General features: G+C 39.0%; 12 protein-coding genes across 12 annotated transcripts; all 12 read right to left on the reverse strand.

Annotated features, from left to right (window-relative positions):
- Window positions 1-159: 159 nt before the first annotated feature.
- On the reverse strand, window positions 160-2,031 carry LSM04_004926 (GTP binding domain; the record flags this gene model as incomplete). Its single annotated transcript, XM_067335291.1, has 1 exon — window positions 160-2,031. The coding sequence occupies one exon, from the start codon at window positions 2,029-2,031 to the stop codon at window positions 160-162; it is 1,872 nt and encodes a 623-aa protein (XP_067195198.1).
- A 262-nt stretch (window positions 2,032-2,293) lies between these two features.
- LSM04_000273 (uncharacterized protein) lies at window positions 2,294-6,241 on the reverse strand (the record flags this gene model as incomplete). The annotated part of the gene is made up of 1 exon (XM_067335292.1): window positions 2,294-6,241. The coding sequence occupies one exon, from the start codon at window positions 6,239-6,241 to the stop codon at window positions 2,294-2,296; it is 3,948 nt and encodes a 1,315-aa protein (XP_067194926.1).
- A 512-nt stretch (window positions 6,242-6,753) lies between these two features.
- On the reverse strand, window positions 6,754-7,968 carry LSM04_001331 (Protein of unknown function DUF818; the record flags this gene model as incomplete). Its single annotated transcript, XM_067335293.1, has 1 exon — window positions 6,754-7,968. One exon carries the CDS (start codon window positions 7,966-7,968, stop codon window positions 6,754-6,756), a length of 1,215 nt encoding a protein of 404 aa, XP_067194984.1.
- Window positions 7,969-8,640: 672 nt separating this feature from the next.
- Window positions 8,641-10,419, reverse strand: LSM04_005477 (Major facilitator superfamily; the record flags this gene model as incomplete). Its single annotated transcript, XM_067335294.1, has 1 exon — window positions 8,641-10,419. The coding sequence occupies one exon, from the start codon at window positions 10,417-10,419 to the stop codon at window positions 8,641-8,643; it is 1,779 nt and encodes a 592-aa protein (XP_067195223.1).
- A 462-nt stretch (window positions 10,420-10,881) lies between these two features.
- LSM04_005736 (Major facilitator superfamily) lies at window positions 10,882-12,498 on the reverse strand (the record flags this gene model as incomplete). The annotated part of the gene is made up of 1 exon (XM_067335295.1): window positions 10,882-12,498. The coding sequence occupies one exon, from the start codon at window positions 12,496-12,498 to the stop codon at window positions 10,882-10,884; it is 1,617 nt and encodes a 538-aa protein (XP_067195244.1).
- A 357-nt stretch (window positions 12,499-12,855) lies between these two features.
- Window positions 12,856-14,175, reverse strand: LSM04_002507 (uncharacterized protein; the record flags this gene model as incomplete). The annotated part of the gene is made up of 1 exon (XM_067335296.1): window positions 12,856-14,175. One exon carries the CDS (start codon window positions 14,173-14,175, stop codon window positions 12,856-12,858), a length of 1,320 nt encoding a protein of 439 aa, XP_067195061.1.
- A 448-nt stretch (window positions 14,176-14,623) lies between these two features.
- Window positions 14,624-15,928, reverse strand: LSM04_001325 (Aminotransferase class V domain; the record flags this gene model as incomplete). The annotated part of the gene is made up of 1 exon (XM_067335297.1): window positions 14,624-15,928. The coding sequence occupies one exon, from the start codon at window positions 15,926-15,928 to the stop codon at window positions 14,624-14,626; it is 1,305 nt and encodes a 434-aa protein (XP_067194982.1).
- Window positions 15,929-16,623: 695 nt separating this feature from the next.
- Window positions 16,624-18,381, reverse strand: LSM04_000362 (Leo1-like protein; the record flags this gene model as incomplete). Its single annotated transcript, XM_067335298.1, has 1 exon — window positions 16,624-18,381. The coding sequence occupies one exon, from the start codon at window positions 18,379-18,381 to the stop codon at window positions 16,624-16,626; it is 1,758 nt and encodes a 585-aa protein (XP_067194933.1).
- A 336-nt stretch (window positions 18,382-18,717) lies between these two features.
- On the reverse strand, window positions 18,718-19,215 carry LSM04_005777 (Ribosome biogenesis protein Alb1; the record flags this gene model as incomplete). Its single annotated transcript, XM_067335299.1, has 1 exon — window positions 18,718-19,215. One exon carries the CDS (start codon window positions 19,213-19,215, stop codon window positions 18,718-18,720), a length of 498 nt encoding a protein of 165 aa, XP_067195249.1.
- Window positions 19,216-19,694: 479 nt separating this feature from the next.
- LSM04_001369 (Protein kinase domain) lies at window positions 19,695-21,788 on the reverse strand (the record flags this gene model as incomplete). The annotated part of the gene is made up of 1 exon (XM_067335302.1): window positions 19,695-21,788. One exon carries the CDS (start codon window positions 21,786-21,788, stop codon window positions 19,695-19,697), a length of 2,094 nt encoding a protein of 697 aa, XP_067194987.1.
- A 416-nt stretch (window positions 21,789-22,204) lies between these two features.
- Window positions 22,205-22,627, reverse strand: LSM04_003090 (Trafficking protein particle complex subunit; the record flags this gene model as incomplete). Its single annotated transcript, XM_067335303.1, has 1 exon — window positions 22,205-22,627. One exon carries the CDS (start codon window positions 22,625-22,627, stop codon window positions 22,205-22,207), a length of 423 nt encoding a protein of 140 aa, XP_067195090.1.
- Window positions 22,628-22,833: 206 nt separating this feature from the next.
- Window positions 22,834-24,585, reverse strand: LSM04_001121 (tRNA/rRNA methyltransferase; the record flags this gene model as incomplete). Its single annotated transcript, XM_067335304.1, has 1 exon — window positions 22,834-24,585. The coding sequence occupies one exon, from the start codon at window positions 24,583-24,585 to the stop codon at window positions 22,834-22,836; it is 1,752 nt and encodes a 583-aa protein (XP_067194973.1).
- Window positions 24,586-24,714: the final 129 nt, after the last annotated feature.

Raw genomic sequence — 24,714 nt, forward strand, 5'->3', positions numbered from 1 at the left:
AAAAAAAATAAAATAATAAATGATGTATCCTTTAGTTTAATAAAACAATAATGTAACCAAAATAAAACAAAAATAAACAACAACATTAATTCTGTTATTTTTCTGCATATTTGTATTTTATGTAATAATAACAGAAAATAAATAAATAAATCTCCTGTATTACTTCTCAGTAAGAGCATTTTCGTTAATCGATTTGTTTGATTTTTCAGGGGGACGAAGCATCGCTATTGGAGAGCCATACCTAGCCTTCTCAAGTGCCTGTAGTTCTCTTGTTAAATCTGGTTGTGTCGGGGCTGGATTATCTGCAAGAGGTCGTATTTCTCCTTTAGTGACATAATTTCTCATACGTACACCCAACTGACGACCACCACTCCTTTCATAATATGCCTCACGACTGCCAAGAAACGTCCAAGGCAGAGGATGCATATTGACATCTACAATATCAGGAAAATATGGTATAGTGTATTGTTTCAAAAGAAACGCTAAAGGACGATCTGCCTCGTAGATTCCTTTCTTTGATGCCTTACGTAAACCAACGTTTGGACGTCGAAAGAACATATCTGCTCGTGGACAGACAAAATGAGCTTGAGTAAGATATGGATTATGTGGATCTTCTGGGCATCGCATTATATTTGCCTTTGGATGTTTCGTTGGAACTACATTTTCTGGCCATAAAAGAGGATTACGCCATGGACTGGTTTTTTGAACATAATTCATAAGAGCTTTGTTGGTTACCTTTTTGCGGAGAGAGTTAAATGCGACTGCTGCATCCGAATGATGTATTGCAATAGAGGTTGTTAACGTTTTTACTTCAGTTAAAGAACTTATATCTTTACTTTCATTTTTATCAATCTCAACACCATCACTAGTACTAATACCACTACTACTCTCATCATTTCTAGGTTTGATAGATATTTGTAACTCTTCTTTATCATTTGCATTTTTTTCTTCTTTTTCTTCTTCCATAGTACCACTACTATTCAAATGTTGTAAAGATTCCATAGCACGTTCTTCTTGCAATTCTGCTTCCCATGATTGCAGATCCTCCTGAAGTTGTGTGGGTGGTAAGGATAACTGACGTACTGTACTTAATTCACGCCGGGATAAAAGTCGTTCTGAAAGTCTCTTTGCTTCTGTTATTGTAAGACGTTCCGTAGGTAGAGCATGCATACAGTTCATTACCATGTCAAAACGCAGAGCATCAATACCTCCCATATGATATGCACTTGTAACAAGTACAGGATGGGTAATATCGTGAAATAAAAGTTCCTTACGTACATCTTCCAAACGTAATAAGTTATTAGAATTTGTCATGCTAATTTGATCACCTTTTGTTAATACTATAGTAAAATTTGGTACCTCCTTAGAGAGAAAACGAAGCATATCAATATCTTGTATATAAACCCCATGTTTAAAATGGACATCCATACAATAATACAACATCTTTAAACTAGGACGATACTGCACAAAGTTTCGCAGGAGTATAGCATGTTGTAGTACTGTTGACCATGGTACAGATGTTCCCCCAAAACCTGGAAGATCTACTATATTAAATATCCCACCTCCAACGTTAAAAAAATTCATCGCATCCCGTCGTAGTTTTACATTAGATCGCCCAACCTCTCGCGAAGCACGAAATAGAGAACGTAAAAGTGATGTTTTACCAACATTTCCTCTTCCTGCGAATGCGACTTCTGGTGTAGCGGGATTTCCATCAGGAACAAAGGAGATATTAGTGGCACAACAGATATGTTTATGTCCTCTGCTAAATATCTCATCTGCGAGTTGAGCCATGATAACATCTCGACCATTCATATGAGATGTATTCATAGTTGTCTTTTGTGCTACTTCTTGTGAAGCAATTAATTTGGCTCGCGCTCGACGACGTTTTTTTAATCGTTCTAAAAACATTTCACGCTGCAATTTCTTTGGACGGCGAATGTTCTTTGTTGTGAGGTGCTGTGTGAGACTAGACTCCGTCAGAGAAGCAGCGGGAGTGCCACGCTGCAGGAAATGTCGCGTACACCACATATATTGATGGAACCACGCAACTTTTATTCTTTTTCCCTGTGTATGTGTAATCGTAAAAAGTAAAGAAATGGAAAAAGGAAAAAAAAAAAAAACAAATGAGAATGTGATGTATTATTATTATTATTATTATTGTCATTCTTATTAATTATTATTATTTTTAAAGACTCGTAGTGGAGTAATTATATATTCAGAGAAAAAAAAAATCAAAATTTCTATATACATCGAAAAATAAAATTTGACACAACTTTAGTAATAAAACATATTACACAACGCCGTGAAAAATGTAATTACGATCATCCCAGCGTCGCAGTCCGTTGGTATAACGCAGATGAAAAGGATCAGGTGACCTTGTTGGATTGTTTTGCCATGGATCAATAGAATCCATCCAAGCCCTCACTGCGGAATCGTCAACGAAAGCTGCAAATGAAGATAAATTTAATTCACTTTTTTTCTCAAAGACACTGGTGGTCGCTTGTGAAGATAAAAACACTTGAAAGAGAATCAACCAACAATATAACTCAATACGTTGTACAATTGTAGTTATATTTTCTTTCAATATTCGTGGGTCTCTTTCGTGCTCAGCGTTGCTGATAAGATTTGGCAACTCTTCTAAGAACATTAATCCACCTGGTGCATTATCTTTCATAACTCCATTAACTGTATACACACACTCAGCCACAGATATATCTGTTTGTTTCACAAGCTCTCTGACTCGCTCATAGAAGGAATCCATAAAGGAGAGACATTTAATAGTATCATTTGATAAAAGACTCGGTAAAGGAGAAGGATGTCGAATTTGCTTCGTAATACCTGTAATGCAACTACTTTGTCCTTTCTTTGGTACTTCTGCTTCTTCTAGTATAGCATGTTTCAATAGACAAACAGCATTAAATAATACTAGCTGCGTAGGACTATCAATAGCAAGAATAATGGTATAACCCTGTCGTAGCTGAGCTAAACACTTGGAAACATATTTTTCAAATACCACTACCCAAGAACGACCACATACTGGAGCAATCCATGGACGTACATGTACGAAATTATCACCCTTAATAGCATATTGAGCTACTTTATGTGCCATAGTATCTACACTTTCTACAATGGGTAATGTAGATACTCGTATATGACTGTTCCACTGCCGACGTGGTGAATTTTCTGTAGACGCGAAAGAACTTCTTCTAGAGTTTATTTGTTTAGTAATAGTATCAGATACTCGACTTCTTTCAACGGGAAATGAATGGGACATGGCATTTCCAATTACTTTAGACCATGTTTCACGCTGTTCAGAACGACGACGATTGGAGCGAACAAATGATGAAGAGGCACTTGTAACCGTAGAAGTATTTTGTGAGAGTAAAGGTTCGTATATCTTTATATCGTCAGGGCTTAAAACAAGCGGTTGTGTCCATGTATAGGTGATGGGAACAGGAGATAAATATGATGGTCCCATTATGGTGTAGTAGGGAAATTTCCCCTCAGAATCAGGTTGAACCATTCCTTGCGTGATTTCATGTACCAAATGATCATCTTCAAAACGAAGAGAAGCACCAAATATAGATACAAATGATTCATCTTCTATATGACCTGTTCCGGTTTCTTTTTTTGTTATGGTTATATCTGTTTCTTCCATCAAGGAAGTTGAAAGACCATCACATACTCCACTCCAACTATTTCGTCGTTGACTAGATTGAGATGATGGTCTTATTTGGGTAGTATGTAAACCATATTTTGATAATGGAACCGTTTTTTTCACACTTTCAATATTTACTACAAACTCATCAAATCGTGGACGTCCCTCAATTACTTGCATTTCATGCCGTGGTATTAATACAAAAGGTTGTCCATTAACGTAGACTGCCGGATTAGGACTTAAACTCCACCATGCCACTTTTGGATTTTCTTCACTAAAAGATATTTCTTTTAAGGCAATCTCCCATGAGGATTCAGAAAGAAAATCTGGAGCCGCATATACACCTGGACAAACCCAGTTCTTTTTGGTATTTTCAGTTAATATAGAACTGTAGTGTGAAGTATCCTCATTCTTTAACTCTTGCTGTTGATGATACGGACTCTTGTAAAGTTTACCGTCAGACCAACTACATAAAAGCAGTACTCTCTCTGTTTTCATCACTTCACTTTCGCAGAGAAGAGATACTGAATTGGGAGATTGCATCATATTTTTTAAGGCAATACGAGATAAAAAATGTGGTACGGAAAACCATCCAAATACATCTATGTGAAAACGGTGCATATATTCATAAAAAGTTCTTACCGTCATGGGGAGTCTCTCACGATGATATAGTTCCAAGTAAGAGATATGCAATAGGTTTAACACTAATGATTTGAAACAATCATAGGCTCGTCGCTGCAGTACTGAAAGACCAGTACAATCTTGTTGAATAGCCATCGCATACTCTATCGTATTACATCCACTTAGATATTCACACTCCATAAGTCGACGAAGAGGATTAAAGTGTGGTGGTATTTTTGTTTGTCGTATCATTGGTAAAGCCACTCGTTCCTCTTCCCATGTTTCTGATTCACTATCCACATTATCCTCTTCCCCAGTCGCCTTTATAACTTTGCGTGAGGGTTTCAATACGGTAATACAACGCGGTTCTGGAGGACAGGAAACGGAGTAGTTTCCGAAGAGTTCCCCATGTATGGCACTGAGTCGCTCCATACATTGACGTAAAAGAAGCGGTAGTGAAGGTGGAAGATCCTCCACCCAAAACGCCAATTCAACAGGCTTTCCTTTTTCTTTTTCTCCAATTGTTGTTGTTGTTGTTGTTGATGATGGCATAACACCTTTTTGTTGATTAGAAACAGACATTTTTTTTCTCCATCTATAGCCACGATAAAGGGATTGAATACGTGTCGCTGCTTGTGCTTGAAGCTCATAAGTTACATGAAGAAATGTTGTATTTTCATTTTCACGTCTTTTAGCACGCATTAAAACGGATTCACTTTTATTTTTCGTATCATCTGTCTGTTGGCGTCGTTTCGGAGATTGTGATTGATTAGATATTTTAGAACTCGACACACCCACCCTTGACTTCCCTCGTAGCTTATCACGCTCATCCCGTCGTTTCAGAACTTCTCTCCAATACTCTGTAACATACTTGTAGTTAAACTTTCGTATATAATCCTTATTGTATTCCAATGTATCCGCAATTTTAGATCGTTGTAATTTTTCATGTAAGGGTAACATTGCTGAAATAAGTCTTGAAAAAGTCATATTTGACATGATTGGATTAAATGATACAAGTAAAACAGAAGGTACACCAAGTGGAGGAGGTTCATCCCAATGATTCTTTTTTACCCCTAGTGCCGTGTCAATTACATCAAATATATCGAGAACGTTACTTTGAATTTCTGGTAAATAAATTAAATTGAAACGTGAGGTTGGTATAGTTACAGCCAATAATTCCTGCCGCAAAGTTGTTACATGCATTTGAAGTGATTCTCGTAGAAGGGAGGTAATCTTTTCAGCAGAACCCACAGTTGCATCAAGCGTCTCATCTATTGTACCACTAAGACGCCGTTGGAGAAGTTTCTCCGTTACATTAGCAAAGTATGGTACACCTTTAAGAAAAAACAAATCTGTGGGAGGATCAGGGGATTCAACAAATATAATAACTTTAGACTTCGGAGTTGTAAGGGCATCAAGGTGGCGTAAAGCGGCATCAATTTCAAATGAAGTAGGTGTTACAAGCAGCAATAATGGTATACCGGGTACCTGTAGCATATGCGCTCCAGTCTTGTTTGTACACGCCTTGGTTAGTGTACACTCTATAGGGCTATAATAAGAACTAGTTCCCACCACACAGTTATGTTTTTCAATTTCATGACTCTTACTTCCATTACGAAGATGTTCTGCGAGAACAAGAAGCGGGTTTTCCGGTTTTTGTTGTAAAATCTCATTGAGAGAATTCGTCACCAACGTCTTGAATGGAGCCAATAAGTCAGGCAGATTACTCATAGTATCCACAACAGCCGTCGTACTACTACAACTACCGTTAACACTAGAATTCCTCTTCCCCATCATCATCGATTCCTCATCATGATTATGATTAACATCAGTGGAAGGTGTGGCACTGCTGGCACCCATCACACCGTTAAGGGAATGATGGGATTGATTTTGCCGTTCATCATGTTCTTCCGCTTCTTGTCTTTTTTCTTGTTCATGTTGTTGATTTTCGACCTTCATTGACTCAATCTATTTTTATCTGCGTGTGTATGTGTGCGTTTTTTCTTTTTTTTAACTTGTCAATTATCAGACACCCCAAAAACAACACTCACTCACGCCCCTGCACACTCTTTCACATAACAGTTATAGGAAAACGAAAAAAAAAAAGAAAAAAAAGGAGAGAGATAAATGTACAAACACACAGAAATACAAAAAATATAATCCGCCTAGCAAGCTCACAGACCTTAACAAGAGCGCCTAGAACAACAATAACAACAAAGAAATCGCACGATAATGAGAAAAAAAAAAAAACAATCAAAAACACTCTAAGCACACTCGTGCACATGACCGTGTCTTGTTGATAGATAGATAAAGAGAAATACTGCAAAGCACGTCATAAGCAAAATGAACGTGCACATGAAGGAACTCCAAGAAATGTAAAGAAAAGATAAAAAAACAAGAGATCAAAAAAGAAATATGATGCTATAGGATGTTTGTGTGTATGTGTGTGTGTGTGTGTTTAGTGGATTTCTTCATTCATAGAGGAAATAAATGCGAGAACGCAAGATATCTTTTTCCTGAAACCCTCCTAATGATGTATTATGCGGCGATCGCGCATACAATCCATTAAGCTCCACTACGGCGTCATTCTTCAAGATAAATCTCTTAGCTACTTCAGGTCGCCCCAGTGAGGCGGTACTAAACGAAATCACCTCATCCTTGCGGTGATATATCACCAACTTCTTATTCTGCAACTGCATACACCACTTCACCACAGAGAGATCACCTACGGTATATTGAATCAACGTTCGCGTAAGGGCGGGTGGAAATCGGGTAAACCTCACTGCGGCATCACTGAGACTTGAGAAGGTGCGATCGAGCAGAATGGGACACCGCCAGCCGCTTCGCAGTGCCACAGCTGCGGCCACCCCACCCCCAATGCTGTGTCCCCACAGGAGTAACTTGGATGGATTAATGCCGTACAACCGCCCGGTGTATTGTACAACGGCAAAAGCATCCTCGACGAGATCCTCCACACATGCCACATATCCCGTACTCGCGCCCACCCCTCGCGGGTTATAAAATATCCAATTCGCACACACCATATCATTCCCCTCTGTAAAGACATCCGCGGCGCAATCCTTCATCATCTCCGCGTTCCCGCCGAGATAAAGCACCCAGCGATCGGTCAGTTCCCGCCGGCGGAGGACCACAACTTCGAGCACAATGCCATTCCGCGACGGCGCCTCCACCCGCTCCACCCGGCGGTCCACCGCGTGCCGGCGGAGTTCGCCCAACCAACTCCCCCGCAGGCCCGCCGGCTCCAGCTGCGAGAGAACCGTCGCGGGGTACACGAGGAGCATCAGCAGCCCGCCGCACGCCGCCCACAACTGCAGGAGCCCCACCAGCAGCGCCGCCCACACCGGCAGCACCGGCGCGCGGAAGGGATAGAGAAGCACCGCGAGACTCCCCACCGCGGGGTACAGAAGCGTGCGATTGAGAAGGGCAACGGAGCAGCCGTAGAACTTGAACAGGAGAGCCGCAAGCAGCGCGTGAAAGAGGAGGATAGGGGTGATGATTGTGCCTAGACTCACCTTTAAGCAGAAACAGGTAAAAGCCCAACCTATAGTAGAGGAAAAACACATGTATTTCGCAGGCAAAATACGCACGGCTACGGCTTGTAGTAAACCAGAAGTTAAAACGCAGATAAAAGGCTCAAAAGTAAATATACTCCACCCCTGTCCCATTGTGTTGGATTCTTTTTTTTCTTGTTCTTTTTGATGTAACTAGATAAAAAAAAGCAATAATATATATATATATATATATATATATATATATATATATATTATTCTGTGTGTGTTTTTTTTTTTCTGATGTCCTTCCCTTCACGATATGCTACGAGCACAAACACACAACTCTAGAAATAGTTGTATTACAAACATTTAAAGAAAAAAAAATAAAAAGGAATAAAAATAAAGGAGTTGCATCAACAGACTATTTATACAGAAAAATGACACTTAACTTTTTTTCCTTCTTCTTATTCTCATTATGGCGGTATACTAATTTGTAGGACCACACATATCAAAGGATTTCCCCTTTAAAATGTTATTAGCAATATATAATATTTTGTTTTGGCACCCCCACTCCCAGACAAACAAACACACACACATTCTGCTCGTGCACAGTTCTATTACTGAAACAGACCGAATATATTTTTCACAGGTGAATTAGACGCTACATCAGGTGGTCAACGAGGATGAAAAATAAAATCAACCATATACACATACACCTACATACTCAGAAACATCAAAGATAATAATTACAACAATAGTAATAATAATAGAAAGGAGAAAAGTTCTTTAGATTTAGGCTTATTTTGTTTCTGAAAAAAAAAGCTCCTGGATTGTAATATGACTTCACTAATTTTGGTTATTTCTTGAATTTACCTCACTAGCAAATCCTTGTGGAACTTCTTCCACCTCTTCCACTTCTTGTACAACGGTTTGCCTTCCTACATCCTCCACGATAACTATTCGGTACGATAGTAGAGCCCCCAAGATAAAGGTAATAAACATTAATAGAAACACAAACACATGATTAAATGGAAAGATATGATAACTTGAAATAGACCACGCAAAGATAGGTGTAACTAAGATAGGTCCCACACATCGCATTGCCGCACCACAGGACTGATTTATACCATACATTGTCCCTACACATCCCTTTGGGGCAGAGCGAGCAGTGAGTAATGTAATGAGACTATACGCCCAGGCGGCAAACCACTGACGAGAGAATGTACACATTAACACCAAACCGAACTGTTGAAAATTTTGCGGTAAATAAGAAGCGAATGGAATAATTACAACAGCGAAACCCATTCCCACTATGGAGAGACGCCATAGTTGCATCTTATCCGTTATTATACCGCATACCAAATGAAAACAAAGGTTTGCAAGTACACACGGTACACTGTTGGAGAGAAGAAATAAACCAATTTGCTCAGACCTAAAGCCAAGTCCTCCTACTGCAACACCGGCAATAGCCCACAACGGAAATATTTCTCCAAATGCCATATCAGCAACAGACAATAGCATATAAATTATTAATACATCTCGCGTAGTAGGGAACTTAAAGGCATCTCTGTAACCAAAAGGCTTTTGCACTTCATCCGATTGCTGTTCATTTACTTCATCCCATTCATTTCCATATTCTCCAGAATACTCTTCTTCTTCATCAGTCACCCCAAATTGCAGTTCTACCATTTCTTCTTCTTGAGGCTCACCATCTCCATTTTCCCAATCACCACTCAATGATACTCCATTCGTTGTTTGTTCATTTAAAGTACGTGATGAAATTGTTTCAGCGACTACCACTGTTTCATCCGTTTTTACTGCCTCATATTTACCTCTTTTGATGTTCCTGGTTCTGGATTCTTCAACCCTACTTACACCTTCAGCTGGAGCATTACTTAATGGTATTATATCTGATCTACTATACCGTAAAGACGGAAAAAGAGTTCTCATCCACCGTGGTAACGGTTGGGCCTTTGGATTCGATTCCGTTACGTATACAATACATACAAACATACCAAGAATAGTATACACCACAACTACTAAAGCCGGTAAAAGACCTGGAAATCGTGCAAATAATCCATCTTTACTAAATCCTGCCCAATGCATTGCCACATTGTTTGCTGGGTCGTAAAGTAATCCACCAATGGTAGGACCAATGAGAGTACCGATACCATATGTTAAACTTACCAACGTAAACCCTTTCGCTTCATTCGTCCTATCCAAAATATCTGCTAAAACAGTTTTAGCTACAAGAACATTTCCATTAAATAATCCATGTACAAATCTAAAAACGACACATATCCACACACTGCTACTTAAGCCAAACCCAAGCATCATACAACCACTTGAAAAAAGACCAATTAGAAGGGGTGGACGACGACCATATTGATCACTTAAATATCCCCACCATCTTCCACTTACAACCTGTCCAAACATAAACACTCCAATAAGAAGTCCAGAAACATAACCAGCCTCTTCAGGTGGTTTATTTTGAATATGGGATACAAGCAAACCCACATATGGAAGAAGCATTGTACCACATAAGCTTTCGTTAAGAAGAACCACAGCAAGGGCAAACATTTGCTTGATAGGCAGTGGAGTTTCTGCTTGCGGCACCGAAGACATTGCCGAAGGGAAAAAGAATAAAATAAAAAATAACTTTTAATGGAAAACTAACCTATTTTTCATACTAGGTAGTAGAATGAACAATAAAAAAAAAAGGGAAAAATAGAGATAATGAGAAATAAATAAAGAGATACAATAAACATGAGAGATAGAAACAACAAAGGTCAGAAACGCCGAGCCTTTTTATTATTTCTATTTTTACTATTTTAAATTTTAAAAAAGTAAGCCACTCGAACAACCGACTATAAGACGAAGAAAAAAATGAATTCAAGAAAAAAAAAGAGACAAAGATATCCCTAGCAAAAAAAAAAAGAAGAAAATGGGCCTTATATATAATACACCCTGAAGATACAAGATGAAAGACGTTCTAAAGGGTATATTAAGAAGGAAATAACAACAACAAGCGAAAAAAACAAAAATCTTCTTCTTCGTTATTGTTCACGTTCTTCCTTCTTTCCCTAATTATCCACTCAAAATAAAAGTCGGTAGAAGGCTTGAAAACAGATAGCTCACAAAAAGAGGTATACTGGTTAGCCAAAAAACAAAATGGTGATTGAATGGAAACGGCTGTCCACTCTGAAGAGACCATGCAAAGAGTGGGGGTAATACCAGCATTGTTAACATACGTGAGAAGGAACCAATAGCCTGAGCAATTCCATTCATTGCCCCTATATGCGCTTCTGGGGCAGAGCGTGCAACAAATAGATATATCAATGCATATGCCCATGACAGAACAGCCTCACGAATAGAACTTAAAATAGTAACATACGTAAATATCCATTCACGAGGGACGAAAACAGCACATGGGGTTAAAACAGAAGTCAAAGCCCATATGAATACACTAAAATCCCATAAAAATCGATTACTTTGCACGCAACGTAAAAGAGGACCAAAATTAATATTTGCAATAACACAAACAACTGCTGATACACCCATTAACCATCCAACATCAGGTGAAGTAAAACTCAAACCACCCTTTTCAATAGAAGCAATTGCCCATAATGGAATAACTTCCAAAAGGGCACACTCTGTAGAGGCTATACACATATACATAAGTAAAACTGTTCGAGTACTCGATGTTTGTAAAGCTTCACGATATCCAAAACGTCCCAATGTCTTACTTCCTTCACCATCTGCATCTCCCAAAGCAGTTCCTTGCTTTCGATTTCGCATTCCAGTTACAGCTGATCCAGTTTCAACTGAAGGTGCACACTGTATTGTATCATCCATAGATTTTGCATTACTCCTTGATGGAGAACGATGAGGTACTTCCGAAGTACGACTAGTACAATTATTTTCTCCTTCAATAAGGATAGGTGAGTGTGTATCATCAATATCAATAGGTTTCTCTTCTGCTTCCGCCTCTTCTTCAACAACAATTGCGATACTTTTATGACGGAAACATAAAGAAAGCAAAGGATCAACCGCATTTTTACTTGTTTCAGGTAGAAATAAACAAGTAAAAATAAGAACAATGAGGGAAAATATAGTAATTACCATAGTAGGTAACATTGCAGGATGAATAATAAATATATTCCTTGTTTGTCCATTATTCGGAAAAAATTGGCTGATTCCAGGATTACTTTCAGGGTCATATAATAATCCCCCAAGTGAGGGTCCTACTATAGACCCTACTCCCCAAAAAAGACTAATCACAGAGAAGCCAATTCCCTCATTAGATTTATCCGTAATATCTGCTATAACACTCTTTGCAACCAACACATTACCATTTGCACAGCCATGAAGAAATCGCATAAATATACAGAATTCAATACTTGTACTTACTCCAAAGAAAGCGGCAGCGGCAGCGTTAAAGAATAAACCCAACTGAATCATAGGTTTACGACCGAAACGATCACTCATTTTCCCCCACATCTTAGCTGTGAGCATTTGTCCAAGCTGAAATACGGAAACAAGTAAACCAGAAAGGAATCCAGCCTCATTAGGAGAGATATTCTGTAAATGTGCAACAAAGAGTCCAACAAAAGGCAAAACCAACGTTGATGAAATAGATTCACTCACCAACACCATAGATAGGGCCGCCACTTTGCAGTGGAATGACTGACTTTTACGCGACATTACCTTTCTCTTATTTCTATTCGCTTGCGTTCTCTATTTTCCGTACAGCGGACGACTACAGTTGTACTTTAAATATGTGCTATTATTTGACCCTATTAGGGAATGTGGAACAAACCCAGCAATACAACTACACAGAACCCAATAATAACAATAATAAAAGAGAAATATGCAGGGGAAATGAAAAAGACACAAAAACAAATGAACTAAAGAAAATAATATTTACAACACTACCAACACAAACTTAGAAAAATAAGAAACAGAAACAGCAAAAAAAGAAAAAAAAACATTTGGAAGCACCTTCTTGATCCAAGGAAAAAAAATTAACCAATAATGATAAACAAAGCATATGTGTGAGAATCATACTGATTTATCCTCCACTTTCTTTTTTTTCTTAATTCTATCATTATCACTATCATCATTACCATATTCACTAAGGTGTTCCTCCAATTTTTTCATTTCACACGCAAGCCTCTCCAATGATGATGATCCAGGAATAGGAGAAGGCCGCCATCTCTTAACAGATGAATCACCAACCACAAGATTTAAAGGCCATGTAATATCTTTAGGCATCACTGCCGCCAGTGTACTATTGCCTGCTTGCGTACATGCTTCAATAGGAATAGACTGTAATGTTTGTAAAGTGGCAATATGACGTAATGTAGATCGTATTGCTGGAGTTGAAGCCCCTCCTACTTCTACCGCACCATCCATACGTTCAATGGCGGACTTTAGATGTCGCTGCATAGTGGCACGATGTCGCTTTTCTGTAGAAAAAGCTACATTAGGGTCCATCTGCGGATTCATAACGGCGAAACGTTCCTCTCGTGTTACGTTGGGTCGCCATTCACAGAGATGAATGAAAGGCTCATCTAGTAAAATCTGTTCCTGTGAAGAATTGTAAAAAGCGGCGTATATACGAAATGCCCAAGGTTCCTTGTATAATGATGCTGAAGATGATACGTTAGTTGGTAGGGTAGTATTAAAGTGTAGTTCTGCGTCAAAAGAGCTATATACGGCTACTTTATTATCATTAGTAATGCTTTGTAAAGGTAAAAGTGCCAGTGCACAAGTTGATGAACGTCGCCTTTTTTCCAATACAGAAAGAGTCACAAAGGAAGCTATAGATTCAGTAGGTTCAACTGCAATAAATGAGGGAAATAACTTATTTCCTGATGCCTTATCGGAATTATCAGATCTATGAAGAGAAAATTTGATCGTAATTTTACCAGTAATACCTTTTCCAGTACGTATAACAGAAGGTGGGTGATAGATATAACGTATACGATTCACACCACTAGATAGTGGTCGTTCTTGCTGTTGACGTTCAAATAAAACTTGGATAGACTCTGAAAGTTCACTGAGAGTCGTACACATAGACGCCAGTGGCGTATACGTAGATGATGAAGAAGAAGAAGAATCAACTAATAATTCTCGAGTTAATGTATTATCTTTTATTTTTTCATCCATTAAATTAGTACGATTTTTTTGAAAAGCTTCCCATATTGGGTGAAGCATAGCACGTGTCCAACAACAATTATGGTGTGAAGCGGAGTAGTCAATAGACATTTGAAGATCCTCAATCTGCAGAAGAAACGGTAAATCATCGCTATCTGAGAGATGCTGTGCGATTTCCCACACATTATCTAAAACAGGATACGATGAATCGTTTTCACACATAACTCTTCACATCTATTTACCAAAGAAGAGAAACCAAACGGTAAAGAAAAAGAAAAGAAAAAAAAGCAAAGAATTACTAGGATTATTAAAAAACATATAATTATATATATATATATATATATATATAATTTCATGCTTGTAGGTGTACTGATATGTATGACAATAAAAATAAAATAAGAATAATCAAAAAAAGTCCATACCGAATGGTGATAACAAAAAACAAACAAACAAACAAACAAACAAACAAATTCAACAAGTACCATCCACACTAGTAACAAAATTATTACTGTGCCCCCTTTTTTTCTCTTTCCCTTTTGATTGTTCGTCTTTTCTCTTTATTTTACCTATTGCAATGTAGATATCAAAACAATAGTTTTAACAACAACACCAACAAGTATAATGGTGTGTCATCATCACTTCATTGCAAAATTAAAAAAGAAGAAAAAATTCAGTACTCCATATCACCAAAGTGCTGGGCAGCACGGCGTACAATAATACGAGCCGCCCGCTGAACCTCCTCCATCGTTGTTCCCCGCCCCGTTGATAATCGCAGAGTTCCCACCGCCCGGTCCAAGTCAACACCGACACTTTTTAACGGCGATGAGACTTCAACCTTTTCAGCAGAGGAATGACAGGCGGATCCAGCAGACATACAAACTTGATTCCCCACAGCAAGAATGATTCCCTGTGCGGATACATACACGCGTGTTTTGTTTTTCTTTTCCTTGTATAAAGCAAGATTAAGCGTATTAGGAAGGGCGCAATCTTTGTTTCCATTTATTACATACCACATTCCAACCTTGGCCAATTCTTCTTCCATGACGCGAAGAAGTTCATCACGTGTTTCTCGCATATTTTTAGAATTCTCTGATAAATTTTTGCATGCCACATGAAGGGCTTCTGCCATACCGGTTGCCAGCATTACATTTTCAGTACCTGGTCGTATCCCTCTTTCATGACCAGCACCATAGGTAACATTTTTTATTTGAATCCCATTCCTCACATAAAGCGCACCTATTCCTTTTGGTCCATAAAATTTATGTGAACAAATGGATAACAAATCCACTTGCATTTCTTTCACGTTAACTGGTATTTTTCCTAGACTTTGTGCAGCGTCTGTATGAAAAATAACTTCAGGTCCGCACACTTCTTTTACCATTTTTACAATCTCCTTAATAGGATTAATTGAACCAATTTCATTATTTGCATGCATAACAGAAACTAATGCAACCGATTTAGGACCTCCTGGAAGTTCAAGAAAAAATTTACGCCATTGATTAACGTCAACACATCCAGTTTTCACATTTACAGGGAAACGGTGCGTTGTAAACCCCATATGTTTTTGTTCTTGCAAATACGCCAACACATTTTCCACAGCAGGGTGTTCGACTGTAGTGCAAATGATACGACAACGCTCTGAGTATGTTTCATGCAATGCCAATGTTCCACCAACAATAGCGATATTATTTGATTCGGTACCTCCTGATGTAAATATAATAGATTCCACACTCTCTGCCCCTATGGCGTTGGCTACTTTCTGTCGCGCCTGCTCCAATGCATACTTCGCGGCCATACCGTACGGATGTGTAGAACTTGGGTTTCCCCACACATTATGAACGGCGGTGATGGCCGCCCACGCTTCTTCTCCGAGTGGTGTTGTGGCGTTATAATCTAAATAAATAGGAAGAGGGTCTGTAGTGGAGAGTGGAGCGGGGCGGGGCCGCTTAAGGCCAAAGCGTTCTATACTGCACATTCACTTCGAATGAATGGGGGAAAAAAAGTTTGTGCGTGTGGGGTTAATTTCTACACGGCTACTACTACTACTACTACTAGTAACTCAATATTAATGGCTTGGTTTGATTGGATATTTCCTTTTTCTTTTTTTTTTATCGTTCTTTCTATAGTTCTCTGTGTGAGCACTCTTCATGCCCTATATTGTCGATAGAGCGAAAGATATGTGATGACGTGGTTAGTTAGGAGAATGAAGGGAAAAAATTAAGACGAAGAATAATATTAACAAGAAATGTAATAAATAGAGAGATAAATCAGATAAATAAAAAATATCTATAAACAGAGTTAAAGAGTAAACATTCTGTTTTAGTTTGCTTATTGGGTTTGATGGGAGTGAGATCCTAACGATCAATATCATAACCATCATCATTATAACCACCACCACATCTTTTTTTATGCACTTACCAGAAAGGGGACGTGTGCTGGAAAGAAAAAAAAAGAAATAAGGACCAACTGCTCTTTATCTCATCATCTCCACCACTCATCAACCCCCTCCCCTATAACCAACATAGATCCCACACACATTCCTCAGAGTTTTCTTTTTTTTTTATTTTTCCCCTTCTCTCTCTATATATATCTCTCAATGTTGTTTTGATTTGCCTCATCTTCAATCGTTATTTCTCATAACAGAGTGGGTGGGGATTTTTCTAAATAAACTCACCTGTGTAACTTCTCGAGTTCCTGCCGTACACGAGATAAGTCTAACTCTGGGAACTCCTCTGCCACTTCCTCCATCATCAACGGCACTTCCTTCTCCACAACACCAGCAGAGAATGCCCCTGTACCTAGAAAGTCCAGTGTTCCTTGCACGGAACCACGTGCATTCGATCCGGCTGGGAGATGTGTGATAACTTCACGCAATGCATCCATAAGAAGACTGTAACGAGACACCTGGGCACTTTCCAGTCGTTGAATACGACGCATTCGCTCATTATCTTCTGCTTCTTCTTCACGCTGACGTTTCTGCCGCATATTTTCCAACATCGTTTCGTAATCTTCCTCCCCATCATCATTATCATCATCACCATAATAATCGTTATTATCTTCTCTTTCTCTACCTTGAAATATTTCTTCACCTGATACAACATCTACTCCACCTTCAAGGTTCATATTTCTATCAAAACGACTCCTACGTGATGTTGGTTGTTGTCGAGTAGCAGCACGTAGGGCGGCCTCCCGTTGTTGTTCTTGTTGTTGTACCAAAAGTTCCTCAGCACTGAGAGTCTGCAGTCGTTGGAGAAGTTCATTCTCCATTTCCATTTGTTCCGTTAAAGTCATAGGTCGTCCTTCTTTCTTTCGTTGTTCAATTATTTTCTGTCGGCGATTATACTCTTTCATTATATACTCTTCAACAGGGTTGCTAACCGTTTTAATATTATTCCAATTAATATTTGGAAGTGCTGGAATAGCATATGCGAGATTATGCTGTGTAGAAACTGAACGAAATTGTGCACTTTCAGCAATAACAGCTTCCTCAATAGAAGCTGCCGTAGCACCTTCTACTACAAAATGTTCATCTGGATTAAGTGCTGAAACCATTGCAGGAATTCCAACATTTCCTTTACGAACAACGGCCGGACGTGCAAGCATCGTTAGAGCACTCTCCTTTGATGGTTGCAATGTGAATAAATCACTACCAACATGCATCGTCACACTTCCATCACTCCAACGAACCACACGAGCATTACTCATAAATGTGTTTGTACCTTGATGATGAGCCCATCGAATAACGTTCTGCGTAGTATAAAGCATACGATCTGTATTTTTTAATGGTGTACAAGAAGATGGAAGAAACGGTTTCGGGTCCATATGAAGCGTTTGACGATTAGGGGCAATTTTAGGCATGTCAGTAAGCCATAATCTTTCACATGGACCAATGTCTGGTTTATCTGGTAAAGAAGATTGCAGACATCCAAAGGATTCAATACGTTGATCCTCCAATGCAGCAGCACCAGCTTCACCAAACCACTTTTCTACCACTGCAAATCGAGCTGCAGCTTTATTATCTGCCATTTCCTTTATCAATTTTGTTTGCTTTTCATCTTCAAAGTCTACATCTTCTTCACGAATAAAGGAGCCAAAGAGGTTTAGGAGAATATTACGTGTGTCAATCAGGACAGGATCTACCGGTCTCTGATCCCCCACTTCAAACAACTCACCAAACAAATCCTCAACGGCTAATGTCGCATCATCCTCATTCATAAGATGTGTAGGAAGCGAAAAAGATTCATTCCCATCATTATGAGTATCAACGTTATAATCTGTACGAACATCTAAATTAACGGCTGCTAACTGTTCCGGACTATGATGAGGCGTATTCGTAGAAGCAGCCGTTGTGATTGCAGAAGGTGTTGGTGGGCCTTCTTCTCTATTCGGTGGTACTGTTAATTGATCTTCGTCCAGTGGCGGGTCCATTTCAGAATACTCGTAATAACAAGAATAACAAAAACGCACACGTGACGCAGAAACAAAAAAAAAGGAGAGGCTTTCAATTAAAAGAAAAATAAACCAATAAAGGTGAAAAAGAAAGAAAGAAGAAGGAAGAGAAGAAAGCATTCAAGTACCATAAAAATTAAGAGCAAGAGACATGGCAAACAAAAAAAGTAAACCAGTAAATATAGCAAAGAAAGAGAAAACAAAGAAAAGAAAAAAAGAAAAACAACATAGACACCATATTTTTAAGTGTAGTATAATACTCATCCTCAACACAGACGCGTCATTACTTGTTTTTTTTATTCGTTCTTCTTCTTTTTAGTTATGAAGATCTAAATTACGAATCTGTGCACGCATCTTTACTCGTCGCTTTTTAGAATCCCACTTCTTATCTAACCGCGCTGCAACATCGCGTCCACGCTCTTGTGCCTTTTCTTTTCTCTTTACTTGTTTGCGGCTTATTTGTTTTTTTGCTTTTCGCTGCGGGGCCTCCAGTACGAGTCCACCCACCACTCGCACAATCTTCTTATTTATTTCCGAATTATTATCCTCTTTTGTTAACGTCTTTCCTTCTTCTGATGTTGTTGTTGTTGTTATCATTGTGGTTGTGGTTGATTCGACATTTCCCTCTGTGGCATCTCTGCCGTACCCGAGTCGCTGCATCTCGAGATCTGTTTCCCGCTCTAATTGTTCTGCTTTCTTTTTCTCAATATCTTCCAACTTTTTCTGTTCACGTTCCATTCTTCGCTTCTGCACGGTCTTGCGATGGGCCCTCTTTTTGGCCATCTGTTTAAGTTTGCGTACAAGCTTTGTCATGGATTCTCAACTAGAGAGAGGGAAAAAGAGAGAAAAAGAGATAAAACGAACGAAGAGAAGAACCGTCTGTTCTCTACCCTATTCCCCTAAGCACCACTTGAAAGAAAGAGAATAAGAAAGAAAAAAAAAAAAGAAAGCAAGGGTTCAACAGGTACAAGGTGTATAAGAAATAATAACTATAAGCACTTCAATCACCAGTAAAACCAAAGCGATACATACAGACATATATAGATATATATTGTACACTGAAAGCAATACCTACAACACATAAGTTAGATAGAATGAATTCTGACATCACCACTTCCATAATAATCATCAAGGATAACAACAACAAGAACAAAGAATGTACCCCTTCGCCTACACACACAAAAAAAAAAAAAACAGCAAGAAATAATAATAAAAAAAACCCAGACAAAAACTCCTTATAAAACGCCCATTGTTTTTTTTTTCGCCTTCTTTATTGGTTCTTTCAACACGTATTATGATGAACCCATTGAACTTAATTGCTTACCTTTTAACCATTTGTTAAATAGATACGCTGATGGGTTCACTAGTGGAGTTTGTTGTCGCATAGAATCCGTACCTGTATCATCTCCATTATTAGTACTATTCATAGTTCCTGCTGACTGTGGCATACGTGGAAACCGTAACCAGTCTTCTGCTGCAGCGAAAGCCATTGTATTATGTGTTGGGCGTGAAACCGAAGATGCATTTTTGGGTATTGCCATTTTAGAGTCTGTAGGCTCTAATTGACCATGATGGGCATGCATAAGATCATCCTTCTGTAACTGATGAATATAGGCAATAAATCGTTGCAGGGTTTGTATATTTTCCTCTGAAGAAGTTAATGATTGCATAAACGATGACATAAAGTTTATCGCAAAATCCGGAATAGATACACAAGCAGCTTTAAAAGTACGTAAAAGTTCGTCATATAACATAATAAAATGTTCATGTTTTAAGTTTTTACATGCCAATTCATCCAGTGCATAACATGCATCACTGCGTCGATCAATACCTGTCCAACCATCAGCAGTTTGTGCTCCACCAAGTTTTCGGTATTTTCTCATAATACTTAATACAATCCCTCGACTTTCTTCTATTGCTGGTAGTACTACAGAATCGAAAAGAGGTTTAAGTTGTGTTGACCCTCGTGTTTGCATTAATGAAACAGGTGAAGAAGGTACTTGTCCAAGTCCCTGTGGTCTCGAAAATGTTGGCATATAACGGTAATCATTGGATGAAATCATACTAGTGAGTTGTTCAGGTAAACACCATGAATAATGTGCGGTACGAGTCTTTTCTAAAAGTGGAGCTTGTGCAGCAAAGAAGTCTCGTTTAATGGCCGCGATAGCTTCCATACAACGATTCTTTGAAAGGGTAGAAGAGGCATATTGTGGAAGAATAATACCTTCATCATTCATTTTTTCTTCTGTGTTTGTATTCGCCTTACTTGCTAGACTTACCGCTGAAAGAATAGATGATATCTTTGCTTGCCTCTCACTTGTATTTGTAACATTATTCCCCACAATAAATGGATGCTGCAGTAGTTGTTTAACGGTAGGTCTAATAATTGGATCTTTACGGAGGCAACAGGCAATAAAATCTCGCAAAGGTCCAGAAGGCAATTTATCATTTAAAAAACTTTTTCGCACCGTATCTACATTCGGTTGAACAGAACATGATACCGCACTCAAGTCTTTTATATACTCCGAAAGTGCCTGTTTGCGTGCCTTTGGTCGTGCCATCTCAAGTGCGGAAACACCCAGTGACCAGACATCTGAAGGAAAACTGTGTGATGTAATACGACCAGATCGGTGATCCATCATACCACTATCTAATACTTCTGGCGCAATCCAGCCAATTGTACCAATAACAGTGTAACGACCCGCCTGTTGACTCATATCTGCACAGGTGCCAAAATCACACAATTTTACCGCACGACTATTACGATCTAAAAGCATATTAAGTGGTTTAATATCACGATGGACGAGGCGGGACTCGGTATGAATATATAATAAAGCCTGTAAAACATCATATAATACGGCGGCAATTTCCCCTTCTGCCATGGGTTTAGGGATTTGACCAGCAAAAATCATTTTAAGTACTTTTGCAACCGATGCCCCTTCCACAAGTTCTTCTACTATACACAAGGATGGTCCCTCTGCAAAACTTATAGACGGTTTATTCACAGCCTCCCGAGGAGACTTTGTTATAGCAGACTGTTTTTGTGGTGATTGTGGTTGTTGTTTTTCTTTTTTCTGCGCGGGTTGTTGAGTGGCCCGTACGGGACTTGTACACTTAGGGTGACTTGTAAACGCCGTGTAGTACGCAACAATGTTAGGATGTTGAAGATTACTAAGATATGAGACTTCCTTTAAAACAACGGTGATATCATCTGTTACTTCAGTTAGTATGGTTTGCTTTACGGCCACTGCCTGTGCACTGAGACGCCACATTTCTTCATTATCGCCGTGTTCTTCGGGCAGTCGAAAAGCCTTGAAAACAGTACCATACGCCCCCATGCCGATAATGGAGTGAGGGCGTATGAGATGACCCGTGCCATCATCCATTTTATGGTTCTACTAAATAGAAAAAAGATATATATATATATATATATATATATGAGAGAGAGAGAGAGAGGGAAAGAAAGAAAGAAAAAGAAAGAAGCATAAACAAGAATATGAAATATCTTCACACATGCACACAGACCGAGAGACAAACCGATAGATAGAGAACCAGTAACTCATATCAAAAATACCTTGTATGGTATATTTTTGAAAAAGATGATTTTTTTTTTTTGAAACGAAGAATCATCACACTTCAAAAATTCGCAGTTCTTTCGTTCGGTTTCGGTAGATCACTCTTTGTTTTATGCCAACTTGCACTTCTTACATCCTCCCACCATCCATCTCTTTCTCTCTCTATACGAGAAAAGCAATACCAATAACAATAGCAACAATAACAAGAACAGAGCAAGTATATAGAATTAAAGAAGCTTCTTTTCACGGAAAAGTTCTTCTAATCCATTCGTGAAGTCTGGAGAGGTAATCATGCAACCCGGTTCATGACGGTAATTTGGATCCCGTGTCACGGCCTTTTGAAATATACCACGGAACATCTCGATAAAAATACCCTGCACAAGTGGTGTACTCATTTCCCTATCTGTTAATAGTGCTACACGATAACCAGTTATCGTTTCACCATAGTGAAGTTTATACAGTGGAGTCTGTACAGCCCGCAGTCCGCCCAATCGTGTAGAGGATAACTGTGAAGAGAGATGCTGCATGGTGTAGATAAAACCAGCCACAAGACTAGCCTCACCTTCCTGAACCGCACTTGTGCGCTTCCACTGTAAATAGAAGATATTATCACCATAGCGGTTAAAGATATAAATTGAGTAAAGCGTCATTGCCACCTCTTTTATTATTTACGAGAATAAAGAAAAGGAACAAAAAGTGGAAAAAAAAACAATGAATGGAAATTATACCCACGTATATATATGTATAACCTCTGGATTGAAAAAAAAAAATAACAACAAGAAAACAAAACTACACTCACCTCAAATGTATCGACGACGCCCTTTTTTCACAAAAAATATAAAAAAAACAATAACAACTAGTCTGATACACGTGAGTCGTAGTTTCCAGGTCTCACATAATTCTCACTTAATTCACGTTCCTCACGAAGTGCATCACGATCAAGTGGCATACGATATTCATCAATGATATTAGGCACAGCAGACGGCATCCCTGCCGCTCCCTTCTGTTCTCGCCAGTGCAATTGTGACCACGGAGCCGCTTTTTTCTTCTTTTCATTTGCCGCCATTTCTTTTACACGTCTTTCCTCTGCATCCATCCAACGATCATAATCACTCATCTTACCGCGCTGCAGACGCCGCCAACGCATAAACTCATTATCAAAGTTCGCCTTTTCCACCTGTTCATCCTCATCAAGGTTGAGATCGTGTTCCGTTAAATCCAGACGATCAGCTCCAATATCTACAGATGCTTTTTGTATTTGTAACTCCATAGAAGCATTTCCATCATTTTGTGGATCTTGCGTTGGAAGATAATCCCAATTGCCATGGGGACGTAAAGCGTGAAGAACAACAGAGAACGCCACTAACGCGTCTGTTTGCGGCACCTCATCTAGTAATAACTGTGTGAGTGGAGAAGCAATTTGCCTTGACCATCTTTGAACCGAGTTACGTTTATGATTTGGACCAGCAATAAGCATTTGTCCCTGTACACTTTCATCTGTAAAGCGTCTACGGCAGTACTCCGAAAGTGTTTCCTGCTGTACAGGTCGAGTATGACTAGACAAACTCTGTGAAACTTTACGCATTTCAGCTATATTCGTATTGGTTTCATCTCTTTTACTCTCTTTTTTCATTTCATCATGAATAGGTGTAAAGCAGACGGTGGAGAGTTTGTTTCTTTGCACAATATGATTTAACATCCCATACACATTATCCCCATCTTCATCCTTAAGGGTATAAATAGGTACAGAATTCTGAAAATGTGCCCCACGAGCCGCACGTATAACACGATGATCATACAAATCTGCACAGTGATTGGTTGTAATAATAGCATCATATTGAAATCCAGACGCTGTACGTAGTAGTGTACCAAGTATACCAGGATCATCTACATTATCTAGTACAAGCACACGATCAAAGCGTTGCTTGTTTGCAATAAGATTTTCCTTTGGTGGTGGTGGTGGAATATCAAAATCTCCTATAAATCCATCATTACCGGGTGCACAAACTTCTGCAATATGACGATTCACACGTACAATTTCAGTTTTCACACCTTTTTTCTTTGTCCATGCGGGTACATCTTGACCATCACGAACGAGTAAATGTCGTGGTGTGTATCCCGCTTCAAAGAGTTCACGCAGTATTTCTTTACCACTCACTATCATCATCTGTTTAGAAGATCGATACTTGTAATTCTGACGGAGTTTTGTAAAGTGTTGAATCAAATCATGTCGTTCATCATCAATAACCGTACCTTCCCAAATAATATTTTGCTGCAATTGCATTAGGAGCGCCCGCTGCGCTCGTTTTTGTAGAATTTCAGGTGAAAGTACATCGCGTGATCGTGCCTTTGCGTGAACGGCGTCTGGGATAACAATATTGCGTGCGGCGGGATCTTTTGGTGCTAATGGATGATTATAAGCCTGTTTCGATCGCCTGGCTGTTGTACGCTGTTCTCCAAATGTAGATTGGAATCGAGATTGAGAATATAATACGTTATTATGATTATAATAGTAATAATGATGATGATTAACAGCAACAACAGGGGAGGAGGTGGTTGTCTTTTCTTGTGTTAGTAATAATAACACAGACTGTTGCCCACGCCGCATGGATTTATACTCGTTTAAGGAAGAAAAAAAAGAAAACCTTTACTTTTTTTTTATGATTGTTTTACCCGTTTAAATGTACGTTTCTATTTTATTCTTTGCTCTCTCTGTGTGACTCTTCCACAACCCCCA

The sequence above is a fragment of the Trypanosoma melophagium genome (genome assembly GCF_022059095.1).
Source record: "Trypanosoma melophagium isolate St. Kilda chromosome Unknown ctg1segment0, whole genome shotgun sequence".
In the NCBI taxonomy this organism is placed as follows: domain Eukaryota; phylum Euglenozoa; class Kinetoplastea; order Trypanosomatida; family Trypanosomatidae; genus Trypanosoma; species Trypanosoma melophagium.